This window comes from Hakea prostrata, chromosome 5 (assembly GCF_041222555.1).
Source record: "Hakea prostrata isolate BN-2017 chromosome 5, UWA_Hpros_2, whole genome shotgun sequence".
In the NCBI taxonomy this organism is placed as follows: Eukaryota; Viridiplantae; Streptophyta; class Magnoliopsida; order Proteales; family Proteaceae; genus Hakea; species Hakea prostrata.
The window spans coordinates 3,991,385-4,009,821 of NC_142604.1; the positions used below are offsets into that span (position 1 = coordinate 3,991,385).

An 18,437-nucleotide genomic window follows, 5' to 3' on the forward strand; every position below is an offset into this window, starting at 1 on the left:
TGATCGACGTAATTTTTGTGAATGTGCAAATGTATAGCTTTTTTGAAATCTCTGAATTTCACCCCTTACCCATAAATCTATAGATTCACGTTTTTAGTGTAAAAAGGTGAATCTTTAGATTTCATAAATCTAGAGATTTTTACAACCAAACAGATATAATTCTTAGATTCATGAATCCAGAGATTTGAAATCTCTAGATTCATGTAACCAAACAGGCCCTAAAGAGATTTATCCATATGTACCGAATTGTATCCAAGCATGCATATCTTTTTTTTTTTTTTTATATGAGGCTCATATTTTTTTTTGATATGAGGTTCATCCTCAAGAAGCTTTTATTTTCCAACGATAGTTGAAATCGGTTTTCTATTTATGGAGGGCGGGAAAAATTCTCATAATCAATAGTAAATTCCCGTCCAATTCCTAAAACCTTTTATTTTTTGCATCAATTAACCAATATCCATCCTTACCCAAAAAAAAAAAATTCCATTTCAAGTTCCATCTGCTATGCACTCTTCCATGTCAATTTCTGGGATTCAAGGACAGTTGCTCGAGATCACAGGTAGGCCTACCCAATCCCATTTGCTTTTTTAGATCCATTCACGAATTACGAAACCTCAAATATCTTTAAACATCCAATTTCAACTTCCCATTCCGTTGGAGCTTTTCCTCCTCTGTCTTCTTCTGTGATGAATTTGCTTCTGAATCTCAGATTTTGATGGGTGTGTGGTGTAGTTTTGGGGTGTAACAATTTGAAGGATACGGAGTGGATATCGAGGCAGGACCCTTATGTCGTTCTTGAATATGGAAACACCAATTTCCGGACCAGGACCTGCACTGGTAGCTCTTCATCCCTTAATTTCTTGTGTTTGTTGTCCATTTCTTGATGATTTCCAAAATGGGCTCTTGTATTGATTAGGTCTGAATTCAATACCTTGTCTTCTTGTTTGATTTTTGTTTAGATGGAAATAAAAACCCTATCTTCCAAGAGAAATTCGTGTTCAAGCTCATCGAAGGTCTCTGGGAGTTGAATGTGGCTGTCTGGAACAGCAACACCCTCACTTACGACGACTTCATTGGCAGCGCAAAGTAAATCAATCATCACAGACGCACCCACTCTTGAAATCAAAATTTCCTGACACTCAAAACGAGAACCCTCCTGACAAAATTTTCTGGTGCAATTGCTTTTAGGGTTCAACTTCAGAAGGTTCTTTCACAAGGTATTGATGATAGTCTTTGGTCCTTGCAGACTAAAACTGGCAGGTATTGAGTAGAGTCAAGAAAGAAACACATGCTAACATGTCTATAAGTTATATCCTTCTCAATCTGATATGCATGAACTGCTCATCTTATTTTCTAGATATGCTGGTGAAGTTCGACTCATTATGTACAATGCCAATGCTAATGTAAGTTGTGATACATCAAGGGTTTGTGGCCAGTCTGTACCTTGGAACAATATAGGCAGTATATGGTTGTTTTAAGATTCTTAGGGTTTAGGGTTTAACTACGAGGTTGCTTAAAGCATTACACCCTGATTATCTAGTTTGGAATGCCCAGACCGTTTTCTTCCAGCTAGCATTATAGACAACACTAGGTTTTGCGGTCAATCTGACTCTCTCATAAGGCCCGTTACATTGTTGGATCGTAACCAATCCAATGGCCTATATTAGAACATAAATTGGGTATAACTCAAATACCTCAATACTTTTTCTAATTCATAGTCTTTGCATTTGCAGAGACCAGCGACAACCTTTGCACCATCAGCGCCACTCTATGGAACACCACCACCGGTGGCCCAATACCCTTTATATTCCTCCCCACCACCAACAGCCTACCCTCCCCCATCTCCCTATGTTCTATACCCACCTAATCCAGCACTGGCAGCATATGTGTCACCGCCTCAGCTGGCTGCTGCCTATCCTCCTCCACAATTCATAGGCTATCTTCCTCAGCCATACCCTCGTCAACCAGTTCCACCACAGAGCTATCCTCCACCACCACAAGCCTCTCCCTATTATCCCCCAATGCCAGGTAGCTTTATTTGATCCTCAACATCCTGTTCATCTTGATTGCTATCTATATCTTTCAAGTTTCTGATTATCCTTGCTTCCCTCCTTGCAGGTCCATATCCAGGGATATATCCCCCACCACCTTATTGAGTAGATTTCTATACCTTATTTTCATAGAGAATGGGAATCCCTCAACTTCCAGTGTACAGGTTCATGGCAGACCAACTCAAATTGTCACAAGTGTGTCAGCAACATCATTGAAGATTGCATATTTTACATATCAGTTACCTGTGATTGGTGTATCTACTGACCATATACCCTATGTTTCAATCTTTATGATGCATGTACAATAGTCAGTTTATTGGATAAGAATTTATTTCTGCTTTTTGGCAAGTGTTTATGTAATGTACAATATTGAGTTGATTGGATAGAATTTCTTTCTGCTTTCTGATTATGTGTCCATACTTTGTGTCAATTTTGACGGTGAATCCTCGAGTTAAAAAGAATCTTGATGGTTAGGATGATAATGGTCGGCATCTTCAGTTTTTTAACCTACTTATACATGAACTGTCAAATCAAGACATTGGCATGCTTCATGTGTCTGTTGTAAATCTTAGAAAATGATTATGCAGGATACTTTCCCCTCAAACCTCTAAATTGGCCACTCAACCAACTTTTTTGTGCACCTCATCTATAACTCTTGAGCTTGTAATGGCACACAGAGCCAAGTTCCATAACTCCCAGCAGCAGCAACCAGGATTGACTTAGATAACGTGAGCAAAATCTATAACTGGAACTATAAATTATTGCGAGATTTGCTTCTATTAATGTTGAATTTTTTATTTTTAAATACCAGTTAAGATCAACCAAACACTGTATTAGGATCAAAAGGTATTTAGCAATCTAAATTATTTTAAATAGTGAAAAATAGCACAGGATTTGAATGTGACAAAGTCTGAAAGAGCAACAGGAATTCCAAATTGTACATTTGTATTTGTATTACAATCGCAAAATATCCTGAATGGATCATTGAAAGAAGCTGCTGTGCTTGTAGATTCATCTGTACACATTTGACGATTAAAGCATGCTGATCACTCCATGATCCAGGACAAAAAATGGGATAAGGTAAACCTATAAATGTTTGATCAAGTTGCATCTCTATAAATCAATCAACAATAGAGTTCACAGTAGCTATAGAGCTAATAATTCGGTTGCATCCATATTCGAGTTTTAGCTTCTAATATCAAGTTTGATAATTGCTGTAACTGCTGGTTTTCTTATGGATGTGCTTTCTGATGATTGTATACAGATTTATTTGTCGAAAAAGAAACAAGAAGACAAACGACAAGTTCTTACTCTGGCATTTTACAGTGAAAAAAATGATCAGCAGAGTCAGCGTGTGATACCTGTACATTCGTTTTCTTTCTCTCTCCTTTTTTTTCGGGGGTGGGGTGTGTGTGGGTTTGGGGTGGAGTGGGTTTGAACAGAAAGGGGGGCTGTTGAAGGGAGTGAGCAGGGCTGAGGTGGGGTAGAGTGCAGGGCAGGAAGGGTGCATGAGTGGGATGGCATTGCAGGGGAAGTGTTGAGGTGGGAGCTTGCAGGTATTTGGGTGGAACATCAAGAAAATGGTAGTGTCATGATTCCAATTGTGATGTTTTAGCGCCAGGGTAAAGTATTGTTTTCCAAAGTATCACTAACATCAGGCTAGCTCTGTCATCTAGAGGGATCCAAGTGTAATAATTGAAAATTGAGAGGAGTAATTCATAACTGGGCATTGCACAGGGGACAGGACTCGAAAGAAATGATGAGTTGTATTCAGAGGATTGCAAAGAAGTTCCAGGAAGCTTAGAGTTTAACATCAAGCCCTTAGAGAAATCTTGGTGGTGGAATGAGGAGGTCCAAGCAGCCATCAAGACCAAGGACGGAGAAGTTTAAGACATGGCGACCAATTAACAATATAGAAGGCAAAAAGAGGTGCTACGAGGCCAAACTCAAGGCTAAGAAAGGAAGTGTAGATAATGCAGAGCCTGAGAAGGGCTGCTGAGATGGGCTGCACTGGGAGAGAATTAGGAGAATAGGAAGGAGAAGAAGGGGAACGTATTCTTACATGCTGGATTTCTTTACTAGCTTCAATATTCAATTTCATAATCAGAACTCTGAGAATCCTCATGCAGTTAACTAATAAATAGAGAATCTAAGCCTCATCTCAAAAATAGAAACCTAACTAGAATTGCAGCAACTGAAATAAGAAACTACCTGAGGAAATCTTATCCAATCTACCCCTATCAAGTAAATAAATATCACTAATGTTACTGCATCCAGCCTTTTCCTGACCAGAAATCTGGTGGAGGCCCAGCCCTTGGTCTGGGTTTCCAAAGTGATCATGTCAGTCCTGCCAGGTCAAGGCTACTGCATTGGAAACCAAGTCAAATGTATAGAAGGGTTGGATAGAAGAATGTTATTGAGGGATGAGGAAATTGTGAGGAAGATGGAAGGTATATGTTATGCATCAAAGTTATGCAGTTTAAAGCGTGTACTTAATCATAAAAACTGGAAGATAGTAAAGAGGTTGAGGTTGATCAATTGGATGAGAGAAAAGTGTTACAGTTTCATGAAACTGTAGAAGGATGTTAAGTAGATCCGTTTATCTTTTCCTTGTTATATTATGCCTAACTTTTTTCTGTTACCTGTATCTCCAACTTCATATTATTCAAAGATTTGGATTTGGAGAAGCTCACACGTTATTTTCAAACTTTTGCCATAATTTTCTGAATTATTCTGGACATTTTGTCATAGTTTTCATATTTGTTTTTTTAAAAGTTTGTAATATGATAGGGGGAGTCCCCCTATTATGGTTTCCTTTTGCTAAGATACTTTATTTGCTTTCCCTATTTGATCGGTTTCTGTTTTAGTCTTTTAAGACTAGCAGTTTTCTTTTCTCTCTTCCTTTGTCTCCGGCAACATGTTTCTCTCTCTTACTCTTTACCAAGCACTGGTTAGAGGTTCTGGGGTTGTTTACCTTATAATATGTGTGTCAGTTTCATAAATGTTCTGTATAGATGGATTTAAATATGTCACATGGCAGATCTGATGGGGCCAAAGTTAGTGGGCAGGTGGACATCAAGATCCCCAAATTGGTTAAATTTCAGGCAAACAGTGTTTGCTGAGTGGCAAAGTAGAGCATAAAAAGTACATGATTATGGAAGGTGCGCAGTAGTGGTTGCACTACCATAGCCATAGCAAACAGAATACGTGAGTATGCATGCCAACACATGGAGGATATTTATTGAATTAGGCTACGAAATTGGACACATAATTATTCTAGATGCTGTTCTCCTTATCCAATAATCAAAATACTCATATCATTTGTTGATGTGGCATAAAGAAGATGGGCTATTTAGGAAAGCCCTTCCTACACAGGGCCATGTAAAGCAGTTTTTCCTAGATGTATCCTTCATGATATTTTACCCAGACCCTATTTACAATGGTTTAGGCTGCTGGTCACATGGATTTTTTGGTCAGGTTTATTTGAGGGTGCATAAAGGAGGCTTTAAACTTAGTAGATTGAAGACAGAATATCTAGTTTGTAACTTTAGTCATGATCGGGCAGGTGATGAGGTGGTGATACTTGACGATAAAGAGATTCCTCAGAGTGATTGTTTTAGGTACCTAGGTTCAATCATAAGTAAAAGAGGTGATTTAGAGGATGAGGTGTCCCAAAGAATTAAAATAGGGTGGATGAAGTGGAGAGGTGCGTCTGGGGTCTTATGTGATCAGTGTATTCCAGTAAAGCTTAAAGGAAAATTTTATAAGACCGTTGTTCGACTAGCTATGATGTACGGTGTAGAGTGTTGTGTTGGGCTGTTAAAAAGAATCATATAGATAAACTCAGTGTAGCAGAAATGAGGATGCTAAGATGGATGAATGGCAAAATTAGGATGGATAAGATAAGAAATGATCATATTAGAGTTGGTCTGGGAGTTGCTCCCATAAGTGATAAGCTTCAAGAAAGTCGTTTGAGGTGGCACGACCACGTTCAAAGGAGACCTATAAATGTCCCTGTACAGAGAAATGATATAATCCATATTGAAGGAACTAGAAGAGCTAGGGGTAGACCTAAGATAACCTTAAGAGGAGTGGTGAGAAAGGATATGTATAGCTTAGGCCTTGTATCTAGCATGGCCTTGAACATAACTGATTGGAGGGCAAGAATCCATGTAGCCGACCCCATATAGTTGGGACAAGGCTTATTGTTGTTGTTGTTTATTTGAGGGTGCTTGGCCAAAGGTTTGGGGCTTGGATTCAGCTGGTTTGAAATGAAGTGTGGTCATTTATTGTATTAGGGGTTGAAGAGTATCAAAACTAGTTTGGAGATGAAATAATGGGAAAATTTGAGAGATCAAGTACAATAGCTTGGAAGGAGAATAAGAAGATTATCTTAATGGTCTGCAGCTTCATTCCTGGATCTATTACAACTCAAGACTTTTCAATGCAGTGCCAAATCAATCCATCGTTGACTCTTTACCTTATATAATCTCCAATGCCAGATTGCCAGTTCCAGGATTTTGAGACTCATTGCTCTACTTCACATAGAGGCCATGAATTCATACATACCAGAATGGAGAGTTACTTACCATTTCCTTGAATTTTGAAGTATTGGTGGAAACATATTGGTGACAGAACAAAAGCAAGGGAGGGCTTTGCTTTTTGACTTCTCTAATGAACTTGGGAGGTTCCATTGCTGATCTTTCTATGCTTACTTGTAATGCTTCTTTGGATGATCTTGGATATACTTTCGTACTCCTGGTTGTGACTCCTAAATCTTTGTTTTCTTATTTTTGTTAATTACAGTAAGAGTTTCAAAAGGTGACATGTGTTATCTATCAACCAGGAAGGCTTCCATGGTGTGTAGCTCCACATCTGATCCTAACAATCATCTAATACAATAATACAAGTGTATATAAATTTATTTTATGCATAGAAAAAACTACCCATCAGACACCTTGCTTTGTGGAAGAGCGATACTGTAGGTATGAGGTTTGAGGTTTGAGGTTTCAGCGGTGGTGGTGTTTGACAAAGAATTAAAGCCATATGAATTTTGTTTGTGTCATCATTCATTGTCCTGACCTTGTCCTCAATACTACGGTTGGGTACCGGTAGGTTAACAATGTCTTATATTTCCATCTTACATTGATATACTCCACAGTTGCACCTGATTTTCCAAAGTGTCATGCTTCTAAATTTCACTTGCTGTTACAGGCTGCTGTCACTACTCTGTCTACCTGAAAATGTGAAATCATGGAACTTGTTCACTGTAGCCAGTCAGTCCATAACCGGATAATCTTGGACAACTGCTATTTATTTATTCCCTCCGGGATACTCTTAAAGAAATTTTCCATTTTTTTTCCTGATGAAAAGGTACTTTTTAAGGGTTAATCAACTGTTTTTGGTTATTGCTCTTCCTTCCCCTTGTCAAAAGTTTTACTGCAAATACCAATTGGTTCCAATGACATCCCACTATCATATCGATGCAATCACTTTTCCATATTCACTTATCTTGATTATAAACAGTTACACTCATCATTTATCATTGTCATTTCTTACAGTGGATTTTCTTTTGTTGGCATTCAAATGCTTGCTGCCCAAGAAAAAGAAAGCTGTTGACTGTTCATCCTATCTGGGGTTATGCTGTTGTATTTAGTTTTGAAGAGAATTCATGCGACTAATTTTGTGGAGGAAATCAACTACCAAGTAGCATCAAAGGTTTTGGAGACACAAAGCATAATCAGGTAAGACCATCAAATGGCTGATAAAATATTTGGTTCTGTGCTAGATACATATCCTAGTGGCTGCTGCTTTGACAAGTCTAAAAATTTTCTCCCTATCTTTTGACCATTTACAATGGAGATAGCTTAAATTTCTTTTTAGCAATTCCGTTGTCGATTGTCAGTTAGTACAGTCTACCTTGACTCAGTTGAACTGATTCTTGGCTGTGGTTGGAATTTCTGATGAATGGAACCATTCTCTCTTCTAGAAGGCTCATGCAGAGAAAAAGAAAGCAGAATAGAAGCAGAGGTTGTTAGTGGCGTGGCTTTTGTACAATTATGCTTCATCTGGAGCCACAAGAAGGATCAGGAAGTCTTGGAGGAATGAAGTTATCTTTCTGTTTATGAACCTTCAAAAGTTGCAGTATTGCCTGCTCAATTCGATATTATAAGTCGAAAATAGTTTCAGATGTTCTATTCATCTTCCCTACTAAAACTTGTTTCTTTCAACGGTTCGCATATGTCAAAGCAGTTCTTGTTCAGCATAAAGAAACAGTTGTGTTTCACTTTTTCCCCCTTTCTTTTTACTTTTTGGGTCCTAGTTTTCTAGAAGATGGAAGACCTAAGCTACATTTGAAGTTCAGGTAATTACTGATGATCCATTTTGCCGTACTGACTTGGTTATATATTTTCAATGATACATAAGGTTCTTATGTAACTGTCAACAAATGATAACCATATTTTGCTTCAATTAGTCTTCCGAGTCTAGACAAAATTTAAGAAGACAACTTCAAGATTCTTAGAAACACTGCAACTTGTTGAAGTCAGGTGGGTCAGGCCAAGCTTCACCGGATTGGTTGTTGACTTGGAGCGTATCACTTGTGTCGTTCGAGTGTGGATTATCTCTCCTTACAGGGAGCACCAACACCACAAACTGTGGGGCCTATAAATAAAAAATAATAAAATATAAAAAAAAAAACAAAAACCCATCCCCCTAATTCTGTGGACCCTTGTAATTCTTGATCAATAGCCGTCGGAGCACTCTGGGGAGATGATCCGGACTCTATCTTTCAGGGTCTCATGAAAAGTAGTAGCCAGTCCTCAATTAGTATTTCTCCACTCTGAAAGTATTTTCGCCCCCAAATGTGTAGTAGTTTGGATTCCACTCTCCATCTGTCTACAGAAACTGCTCATATATATTGGAGTCTGAACAGAGGCATCCATGCTATTTCATACAGGAAAACGTAACCAAATGCCCTTAAATAACAGAACTAAAAAAAAAACATCTAGCTGAAGCTACACAAAACCGATCACCAACATTTAAGTCACAAAACCATACCAGGGAAATACATAAAATTGGCATTAAACTGACATTAACTCTTACTGACACATCATGAACCCTTTGTTGCATTGCTATTCAATTTGAAGGACCCAAGCCAACCTAACAAGTACGATTCACAGCTGCACTTCGACTGACACCGAAAGAGGCATCAACTGCAAACAGGCAGTTAGAACGATGCCCAACTTTTCACTTTCTTTATCCTGTTCTAGGTAATTTTGCCTGTGAAACCCCCCATAGACAATGTCCATTAAAGGATAGATAAGACTCAAGTCAAGTCAAGGGAAGGGATCATGTTATATGAAGAGGATGTCTAGATAAACAATAGATGCTCAATGACAATTACATGGTGAAAGTTATAATTCTAAATTAAAGGACTCCACAAAAAACTAGTATCAGACTGAACCCAGAATTCAAAATAACCTTCCACTGGACATCTCAAGAACCTATACCTTCTTAATTCATAATCACCATGTAAATAAATCAAACAAGAGCTAAACTAATACGGGCTGATGACATTCACAAATGAAAACAAACAAAAATTGCAAGGAGTAATCTAAATGATTACAATCCCATTGCACCAAGAGTCTGTTATATGTACAAACCCCACAATATTATCTAAATGTAATGTAACAAGCAAGAAAACCTACTAATTGAAGTTCCAACTTTCAAACACTATATAAGACATTCACTTTTGAAGTATTCAAGCAACTAAATTTATCAAATGTTACAGCAAATTATCTTTAGTAACTTATGAGATAAGCATTTTAATGCAGAAGTCAACCTTGAACCAGGAAGAACCAGTGGGAGATCAATTGTAGACACAATATCAATACAATAAGGTAGAATCCAGAAAACTGGAATTTTATTGCTTAGCCCCCCCTCCCCTCAAAAAAAAAAAACAAAACCCCTTTCAGTCTACTTATCAAAGTTGAAGGAGCTATAGCAGCAGGGCTAGGAGCAGCTCCCTCACCCCCAATGTCTTTCACTGGCACTGTGTCTCACAAGTTCAACCATAAACTCTATCTTCAATCTCTGTTCTCTGCTTAGCCTCATATACTTGTTTATGAAAACCCAATTACAAATCAACTCACCCCCAATTCAACTGCAAAAATTTAGAAAGTACTAATTCATAAAATAGTAAAGAAAGTAAAAATAAATAAATAAAACCACAAAAATAATAACCAAATTACAACCCAACCTAGTCCCAAGATAATTAAGAAAATATATCTAGAAAAAGAAATTACTAATGCATAAAACCTCATAAAATAGAAACTTTGAAATTAGAGCTAAGCAACAAAAGTTGAAACTCTAATTTAGACACAAATAACTAATAAAACTGAAACTAGATTTAAACCAAAACAAACTTTATTAAAAACAACTTCTAATAGTATAATCCACAATATTCAGCACCTAGTCTTTATATTTATACCATCAGTCCTTCAGGCCCCAAATCACTGTTCACATGAACAGCAACAATGCAGTGAGCAGTAATCTTTTCCTTTTTTGTGTGCGTGGTGTGTGTGTGTGTTGGGGGGCGGGTGTTTCTTCACCCTTCAACCTACATCATATGGTCGTTGGTTTCTTAGTGCTCTGAGAACCATCTCCCAAACAATACCTTAGAAGGATTTCATGATTGTTTTCTAACTTTGACCAGCACCCTAAGAAATGGCCATCCATATAGAGATTAGCCTCACTAAATTTCTAGAAATCTAACTCTGATTTAGAGACCCAGTCACAATCGTAATCAGTACATACTCAAAAGCTTGTAAGCTCAGAAACTCATCAAACGAGGCAATGACACAAATTTAACAATTTAACTCATGTAGATAAGAAGCCATCATCAATGTCTGGTAGAAAGCAACCACTTGTCCACAAAGTAATTTCAATTTCATAGAATAAGAGACAAACAAACAACAGGCTTCAAGAAAGAACAAAATTGAAGATGAATTACTCAGCATTCAAATTATGTACCCACCCCTCTCCAACAGTAGAAATTAACCTATGTCTGCACGATATTTCTCCAAAACCAACAAATGTAGTAAGCCTTCAAAATAAAGTTTCAGCATCAAGATGTTAAACTTTCATGCATGGGGAAATTTGTGTATTCATAGCCTTTACTATACATTCCAGATACAAAATCTCAATATGCATGCCGAATACATCAATGCAATCTTTCAGATCAGGAAACAGAAAGCCCAAGGCCTACAAAGTTCTAATCTTAGATATCTGCATTCACCCTGGTAGGTCTTTAAAAACCTTTGACGAGTTAGACAAGAGCACGGAGTAATAGTAAAGTTTCAAAAGTTGTTTCTTTGTTGATAAGTAATGTAAGTTGACAATGGTTGAAAAATAAGGAAGCCATGATAAGTGTTGTAGAAGATATGCATTAAGGGAAGACTCACTCTGAAGATAGAGGTAAAATAAGATTTCTTGCAGTAGCCAATAACCAAAAAAAACATGGATTCAATTTTGAAGGCAATAAATTGCATCATACAATAACAAAGCAAAAAGTAAACGACAATGCTACACAGCACAAAACAATGTGAAAACGGTCTTTTTGTTTCTGTCCAATTTTCTTTTTGGGTGGGGTGGGGTGGGAGTTGCAAGGGCTGTTTCCCTTCTCTATTCATAGGAGCGCACATTTCTCTAGTTACTCTGAGGATTGCTATTGCTGTTTGACCATCTTCTGAAAGTGCAAGCCACGAAATTCCTCCCTGCGAAAAAACCTAGTCTGCCCTTGAACAAGGCTGATCTACCGGAACTGCTAGATGGTGTATCAACAGCAGAGATGTGGCTTACTATCGGAGGAAACTCCGGTGCGTTGTCAGGGGCTCCTCCGTCACTAGCACTAGCATCCAGAAGATCGACTTCTCCGGTATCCAAATTGACAGTCAATGAACACCGACTTACCTTCAACCAATCCACACCCTCACAAGTTACTCCCTTGCACTTCTTAACTTTCACCTTGATGAGATTGGGGCAGCCACCAGCAAGCGCTTCCAACCCCTGATCGGTGATTGGGCAACTCTTGATACAGAGCTTCTTCAATGCAATACATTTAGAAGCAATACATGAAATTTCAGCGTCACCAAATGTATCGCTCCCACAAAGTGCTAAGCGCTCTAGATTCTGGCAATTTGCAGCAATCAGGCCCAGACTCAAAGAGGTAGGATTGACACCAATTAGAACCAATTCCTGAATGTTAGGGCACTTCTTAGCAATAGAAACAAGGCCCTCGTCGCCTATCCTATTAGTCTTCCATCCATCGATATGAAGCTTCCTCAGTAACTTGCAGTGATCAGCGATGGACACAAGCCCCGCATTCGTACACTCGGGAGTCTTAACAAGATGCAAGATCTCCAGATCCGAGCAATTAGAGATTGCATTGAGCCCATGGTCGCTAACTTGGAGTCTCTCCAGATGGACCTCAACCAGACTGGTGACTCGCTCCGTCATTGCTTCGAGGATCTTATCCCAGTCCCCAGAACAGCGGAACAGCTTCAAGGTCTTGAGATTCTTGGAACCAATAATCAAAGGTCCAAAACACTGGCCATTGTAGAGCTCCTTCAGGCAAATGGTCTTAAGAGAAGAAGCAGCAACACCAGGTCCGATAGACTTGGCAGCAGAAGCATCAGTAAGTCCACGAAGGCGCTTGACAGAGAGCTCTTCAAGTAAGGCGCAGTGATCGAGAACAGCGCTCATGCCCTTGGCACCAAAGGTACAAGAACCACAAGAAAGCTTCTTCAAACCCTTACAGTTGCTAGCAAAAGCAGTCATACCTGCGTCGGTCAACTCACGACAAGCACGGAGCTTGAGGCGAGTTAGATTACGGCAACGAAGAGAAATGAGTACAAGAGCTTCATCTCCGATGCTTGTAGATCGGCGATCGCATTTAAGGGCTAGTTTGGTTACGGCATCGAAACGAGTGAAGAGCGAAGGGATGAGAGGAAATAGATCGACTTCAGCTTTAAGGGAAAGACGATTTCGGCTCTGACCTTCAACACAAAACCAATGACGGCAGACGAGAGAGCAGCGTTTCCGGTCAAGAGATCCAAGGTATTGGAAGATGTAAGCCAAACACTCGTCGGGGAGATCGGAGACGTAGCTAGACATCGAAGAGAGAACGGAATCGGATCTGCTCAGAATGAGATTCTGCGTAGGACTTGTGGATTTGCTGTCGGCGAGGTTTAACGGCGATGAAGTTATAGCAGTCGACGGCGACTGTCCCATCCACAGAGAAGGAATAAGCAACAGCGATCGGAAATCGAAGCAGCGACGACGATGAGAAGAGCAATCAGCGGTTGTGGTTCCGTGTTCTTCTTCCTTCATTTTATCTCAAATCTTCGTTTCTTTGTTTCTTTTCTTTTTGATTTTGATTTTTTTTTTCTTCTGTTTTTTCTTGCTCTTCTACGACTCTACTGTATTCTTCTACATTTCCATTTTCTACTGTCTTACCGTATCCGTAGTCCAACTTTTCTTTCCTTTTTTAATGCATTAAAGCGCAGGATTAAATATGTTTTTATATTTTTAATTACTTTTTTAAATTAATTTGTTTTGCTTCTTTTTATTATTTCTCTATTAAAATAACCTTTGCCACTAATCCCCAACTTCTTCGGCATTTCGCATGCTTTTGCCTTCAGTCTGTCGACTTAAATTTATTTTCTACCCGAAAAAAAAAAATCTTATTTTTTAATGATTACAACTGGTTAAAAATTAATTAATTAAATGAGGCTTTAGTCTAACATTTGAACCATGATTTTGAACCCGAAATTGGTTCAAAATGTAGAAACACAATGTAAATCTAAGAAGTAAAAAAAAAAAAAAAAAATCCAAAAAGTCGTATTTAACTTTGAAGAATCATTTCTTAATGTTCCTTAAAAAAAAAAAATACTGTTGTCCCTTTATTTTTATTTTATTACTCCTTTATTTCCTGTATTTTTTAAAATTGCTAGTCTATCCTTTAACTTTGTCTAAAATTACTGTCCTTACGGTTAAGCTTGTTAGTTTACTGATTATGTGACATATATATCTTTTTAAATCCCAAATATTACCATGTAGTTATCTCTTTACTTATGTACTCTCTTGTCAAGTTATAATATTATCCTTAATTAATTATAGGAAAAAATTAATTTTAAATTAACATCTTATATACTAATTTATTTGTAAAATTTTCATCATTGTGATTATGAAAAATTTAAGTAGAACCAAGGATGCCCATGTCACCTGGTGTCGCCGTGTCGACGCCTGGCGACACCGGCATGTTGCTCGACTTTTGGTTCCTCGAGAAACGTTGGAGGAGATAGGCGGAGAGAGTTAGATGGGGAGAGACGGTCTGAGTGTGATGGAGAAGAGAGAAACCGAGCAGAGGAAGAAGGAAAGTAGCAGAACTGCAGAAGCTGTGGCCTAGGGTTTCGTCTAGAGGCTTTGTGAACAAATCCAGTTGGTGACTCTGAGTCTAAGTCTGGTAGGCCGGTTTGAGACACGGGAAGCTCCCATGATCGGGCTTGATAGAAGGCAAATTAGGCAATACACAACACAAACCCTACCTGTTCTTGGTTCTCTTCTTCGTCTTCTCTTGTTGTAACACCTCTCAATCTAGCTGGTGTTCCTTAACTTCCTTTTGGATCTCAACTAGCCAGCCTTAATCATCACGGCTTGCTGCTGGTTGATGGTTGAAGGAGCAAAGCAAACGCAGATGGGTGTCGACTTTTTCGACTGAAAAGCGATATATCGCCGACATATTGTAAAGTCGGTATCGCCAGGGGGTATTGTGTCGCCCCTTGGCAACACCTTGACATTTTGCCCCGTGTCGGCGATATATCGTCGACACGAGGTACTATGAGTAGAACATGAGAGTTTCAACAACCATAAGTGTGTTGTCCTACCAAAGCCAAAATTTATTCTAAAATATAAGATTTTAAAGATATAATTGAAATTCAATATAATTTCTATAATGAAGATAATGTCATATTTTCAACTTCTTAATTTTAATAAAGGGCAAAATAGACATTATATATTCGATGTTAATAGCCACTTAACACCCTTAAAAATAAGGGGGACAACAATAATTTTATAAAGAAATATGTTTGATTAGTAATAAAATCAAAGTTCAAAGGGGCAATAGTAATTATCATTTCTCAAAATAAAAGTTGGGTGTAAACTAGATTTACTTACCTATGAACTCATATGATCTTTACTTCCATCAAAAAGTTTGACCGAACTCTTGTAGAAGTGTTTCTATTTCTAAAAACTGCTTCTGCTGTCTCTCAAAACAGAAATAGGTCAAACCTTTGTTCTGTCTAAAATGGAATTGGAATTGAATAAGACACGTCGAATCAGACCAGAAATGAACAAAATTGACTAAATTCGGTTCAAAGATCCATAAAGTTGGCTTTTCAAATTTGAAAAAAACCAGTAGTCACGTTTGAAATCAAAAGATATTTAATTGCTTTAAGCAAAGATGAACTGGAAGACACCATGCTTTCAATTGCAAGAAACACGTAAGTTGGACTTTGAACAATTCGCTGTCAGCTCGTTTTATTCACGTTGAAATCTGTCCGGAATCAGTCTGTCTTTGCTTTCTTGGACTTCCTTTCTTTTCTCCCCGTTTTGAACGTTTCTGAATTTTCTCTTGTTAACCCAAATGTTCAACCCTCTGCTTGTGAAATTTCGATAGATTTTTCCCCCAGAAATCCCCCTCCTTGGTGATCAAATTTCAATAGATCAATTGTACGAAAAAGGGATAGAAGTGGTTGTGATCGACACCATTTAGAATGTTGTTCTGGGTGCAATGAAGCAGGAGCCTTTTTTAAGGTACTCTTGCTGCCAAGTTTTTGAAGGAGTCCATGTGTTTGAGTTATTGCCTGAGAGAGCCTCATGATTGCTTTAGTCCTCTTTTCGACATTGTTGTCTAATTTCCCAGTTTCTTGACTCTCAGATGAGATTTTGATTACGACATACAACTATGTTCTAGATGATCTCTTCTGTATTCAATAGAGGTAGCACAGCACACTTGTCTTTGAGATCCCAGATCATCAATTTTTATTGATTACATGATTTATTGAAATGTGTTTCAGTTGTTTCCAAGTTGGGTACATATGGGCTGGGCTTTATAATGATGAGATCATTTGGGTAAGATAAAAGTAACGGTTTTAGAGCCCATGGGCTTTCCAACTGCCCAAATTGGTGAGGCCTTGGCAATCCAATCCAGTCTTTTACTTAATAAACTTGCAGAGATTATAAATATCCTTTCGGAGTTATGAGCCCAAAAAGCTACCAGTAAAATCAGGCCCATTTAAAAAAAAACCAGACCCATTCTTTTACCCAAAAATAAAAATAAGCCCATATCTTTTTCTTATATTTTCTTTATCTTATTTTCCTTTTGGTAAAGAAATGACCATTCATTAGAACGAGATGAGCACGAGGCTCATATATCTGAAGGAGAGAAGGGTTGCGAGTGAGACTTGAATGCTACACATTAAATGCGCAGCACCTGCTGCCAAATGTCGATATTAAAATCTCGACCGTCCGACTCGTAGGTGGTTGAAAACGAGACGGACAGTCCAGATTGAAATCTCGACCGTTGGGAGCACATTGTTGCGCACGGCACTGAGGTTGAACTGGAGGGTTGCACTCCATCATATTCGTACAGGTAAGAGCTCTCCAAGCCAAGGGGTCAGTGAACATAATATCAATTGTGGGCTGAGCCTATTGAGTTAAGGCTTGAATACTCAAAAGACACACAGATTCTAATTCTAAACCCCCCAAAAAAGTTGTAGGCTCTCGGATAGCTAAGGCATCTCCTTTGGTGCTTTTTAGGGCCCCGCAACCAAAGTGAGGTTGGAATTCTTTTTCTTTTAGGGAAAAAAAAACTATAGTTATAGCTTTCATAGGATATTTTCAAGTCATACCCAGGAATTGACCTAAAAATGAGACATTTTATTTAGTTTCTTCATTAGCAAATCATCTTGGGAGGAGAGTCATAAAAAAATTCTGTAACAGGTGGGTTAGCGTTTGAACTCAAATGCTAAGGAAAGCAAAAACCCAGCAACATTGTCAATGTCAGCTAGCAAATGCACTCTTTTAATACAGCCATGCGGCTGCTTTACTTTCCAACTACTGTATCTTCTGTGATCGATTCTTCCAAGCACAATACACCATGGAAATGCTTTTCTTTACTTGAGAAAAAAAGAGAAAGGCAATCTGATTCATCTACATCACTGCTGGGTTACAGCCATAGCTATCACCCTATTCCTATGCTTTCAAGTTGGAAGTTCAAATCAAATGCCATGGAAAATTAAAACCCAGGTGAATTTGTCAACTAGCAATTGTACTCTTTGAGTACTGCCATTCTACTTCTTTATTAAGCTGCTTACAGTATCTTTGGAGATGAACTCATCCAAGCACAATCAACCATGGAAATGCTTTTCTTTGTTCTGGGTAGATTGTTTTGAAGGCATTATTCTATTGCAGACTCAACACCGAAGTCTCCGCCTAGAGTTAGGTGCTGTTTTAAGTTTAAAAAAAAAATGGTGGGTTTCTACTTTCTATGGTCTACTTCAACAACTCTTTTGGACTTCTTAGAAGATGTTTTCCATTAACATTAACATATATAGTCAATTCCCTTCATGTGCTAAATAGGAAAGTGTGAATTTTCTTCTCTTGGAATTGGGGTTTGTTTTGTCCTCCTTGTTTGGTTTTGGTGTTGGGGAATGAATCATGGATATGGAACATGGTAGGAGGGTGACCTGATAGAGTTGTTTGGCCAACTTCACCTAAGTATCATGTGTTATTGGGAGTTACATTCAAAATAGGGGAGAAAAAAATAACTATACAATACTCTTTAAATTTTCCTTTTAAAGAGTGAATTGTTTTCAAAGATTTTGTGTGCATTTGTGGGTGTTGAAGGACTTTTTTTAAGCTGAAGGGGAAAACTATCTTAATTGAGATTCAGTAAGAACTAGTTGTAGTATACATGTAGATTGTTTGGACAATATAAGAATGTAAGAGACAGAGAAGGGAGGGGAAGAAAGAGAAGGGTAAGCTGGCATGATGGTTACCAAATGAAACCATGGGGAGATGAATTTCAATGATAAGAGGGGCAATCAATAAAAATAAGGTGGGGGCCTTGTCTATCATCACAGGCAAGAAGGTCAATGGTTTGTTTTGATTAGGTACTAACCACCACAGAGCTTTATTGTTAGGGACTTCACTTGCTGTCATTTCAGTCCATAATCATATTATTAGGATCGGGGCCCACAGATACAAGGGAGAGTCCGGATTTTTTTTTGCAGTCTGTCCTGTCCATTTTAAAAAAAGGGAGAA

At 38.3% G+C, this 18,437-nt stretch overlaps 1 protein-coding gene and 1 pseudogene across 2 annotated transcripts; one reads left to right on the forward strand and one right to left on the reverse strand.

Moving 5' to 3' along the window:
- The first annotated feature begins 314 nt into the window (after positions 1-314).
- LOC149014482 (uncharacterized) lies at positions 315-3,429 on the forward strand. 2 transcript variants are annotated; one of them, XR_016173498.1, is made up of 9 exons: positions 315-559; positions 733-837; positions 960-1,086; positions 1,189-1,260; positions 1,358-1,403; positions 1,734-2,028; positions 2,119-2,215; positions 3,061-3,131; positions 3,316-3,429. XR_016173498.1 is itself a non-coding variant. In XM_089155876.1 (7 exons), the coding sequence occupies exons 1-7, from the start codon at positions 505-507 to the stop codon at positions 2,154-2,156; spliced, it is 738 nt and encodes a 245-aa protein (XP_089012002.1). In that variant the 5' UTR covers positions 315-504; the 3' UTR covers positions 2,157-3,054. The 2 variants fall into 2 exon arrangements, 1 of the variants encoding a protein (XP_089012002.1); XM_089155876.1 differs by lacking the exons at positions 3,061-3,131; positions 3,316-3,429 and having other exon boundaries at positions 2,119-3,054.
- A 7,226-nt stretch (positions 3,430-10,655) lies between these two features.
- LOC149014483 (F-box protein At1g47056 pseudogene) lies at positions 10,656-13,489 on the reverse strand (annotated as a pseudogene).
- Positions 13,490-18,437: the final 4,948 nt, after the last annotated feature.

What these genes read in the sequence shown, in the direction of transcription:
- LOC149014482 (XM_089155876.1), top strand. Translation starts at nt 505, where the DNA reads ATGCACTCTTCCATGTCAATTTCTGGGATTCAAGGACAGTTGCTCGAG. An exon ending in ACAGTTGCTCGAGATCACAG is followed by an intron (nt 560 to 732) that starts GTAGGCCTACCC and finishes TGTGTGGTGTAG; the next exon opens with TTTTGGGGTGTAACAATTTG. An exon ending in GACTTCATTGGCAGCGCAAA is followed by an intron (nt 1,087 to 1,188) that starts GTAAATCAATCA and finishes AATTGCTTTTAG; the next exon opens with GGTTCAACTTCAGAAGGTTC.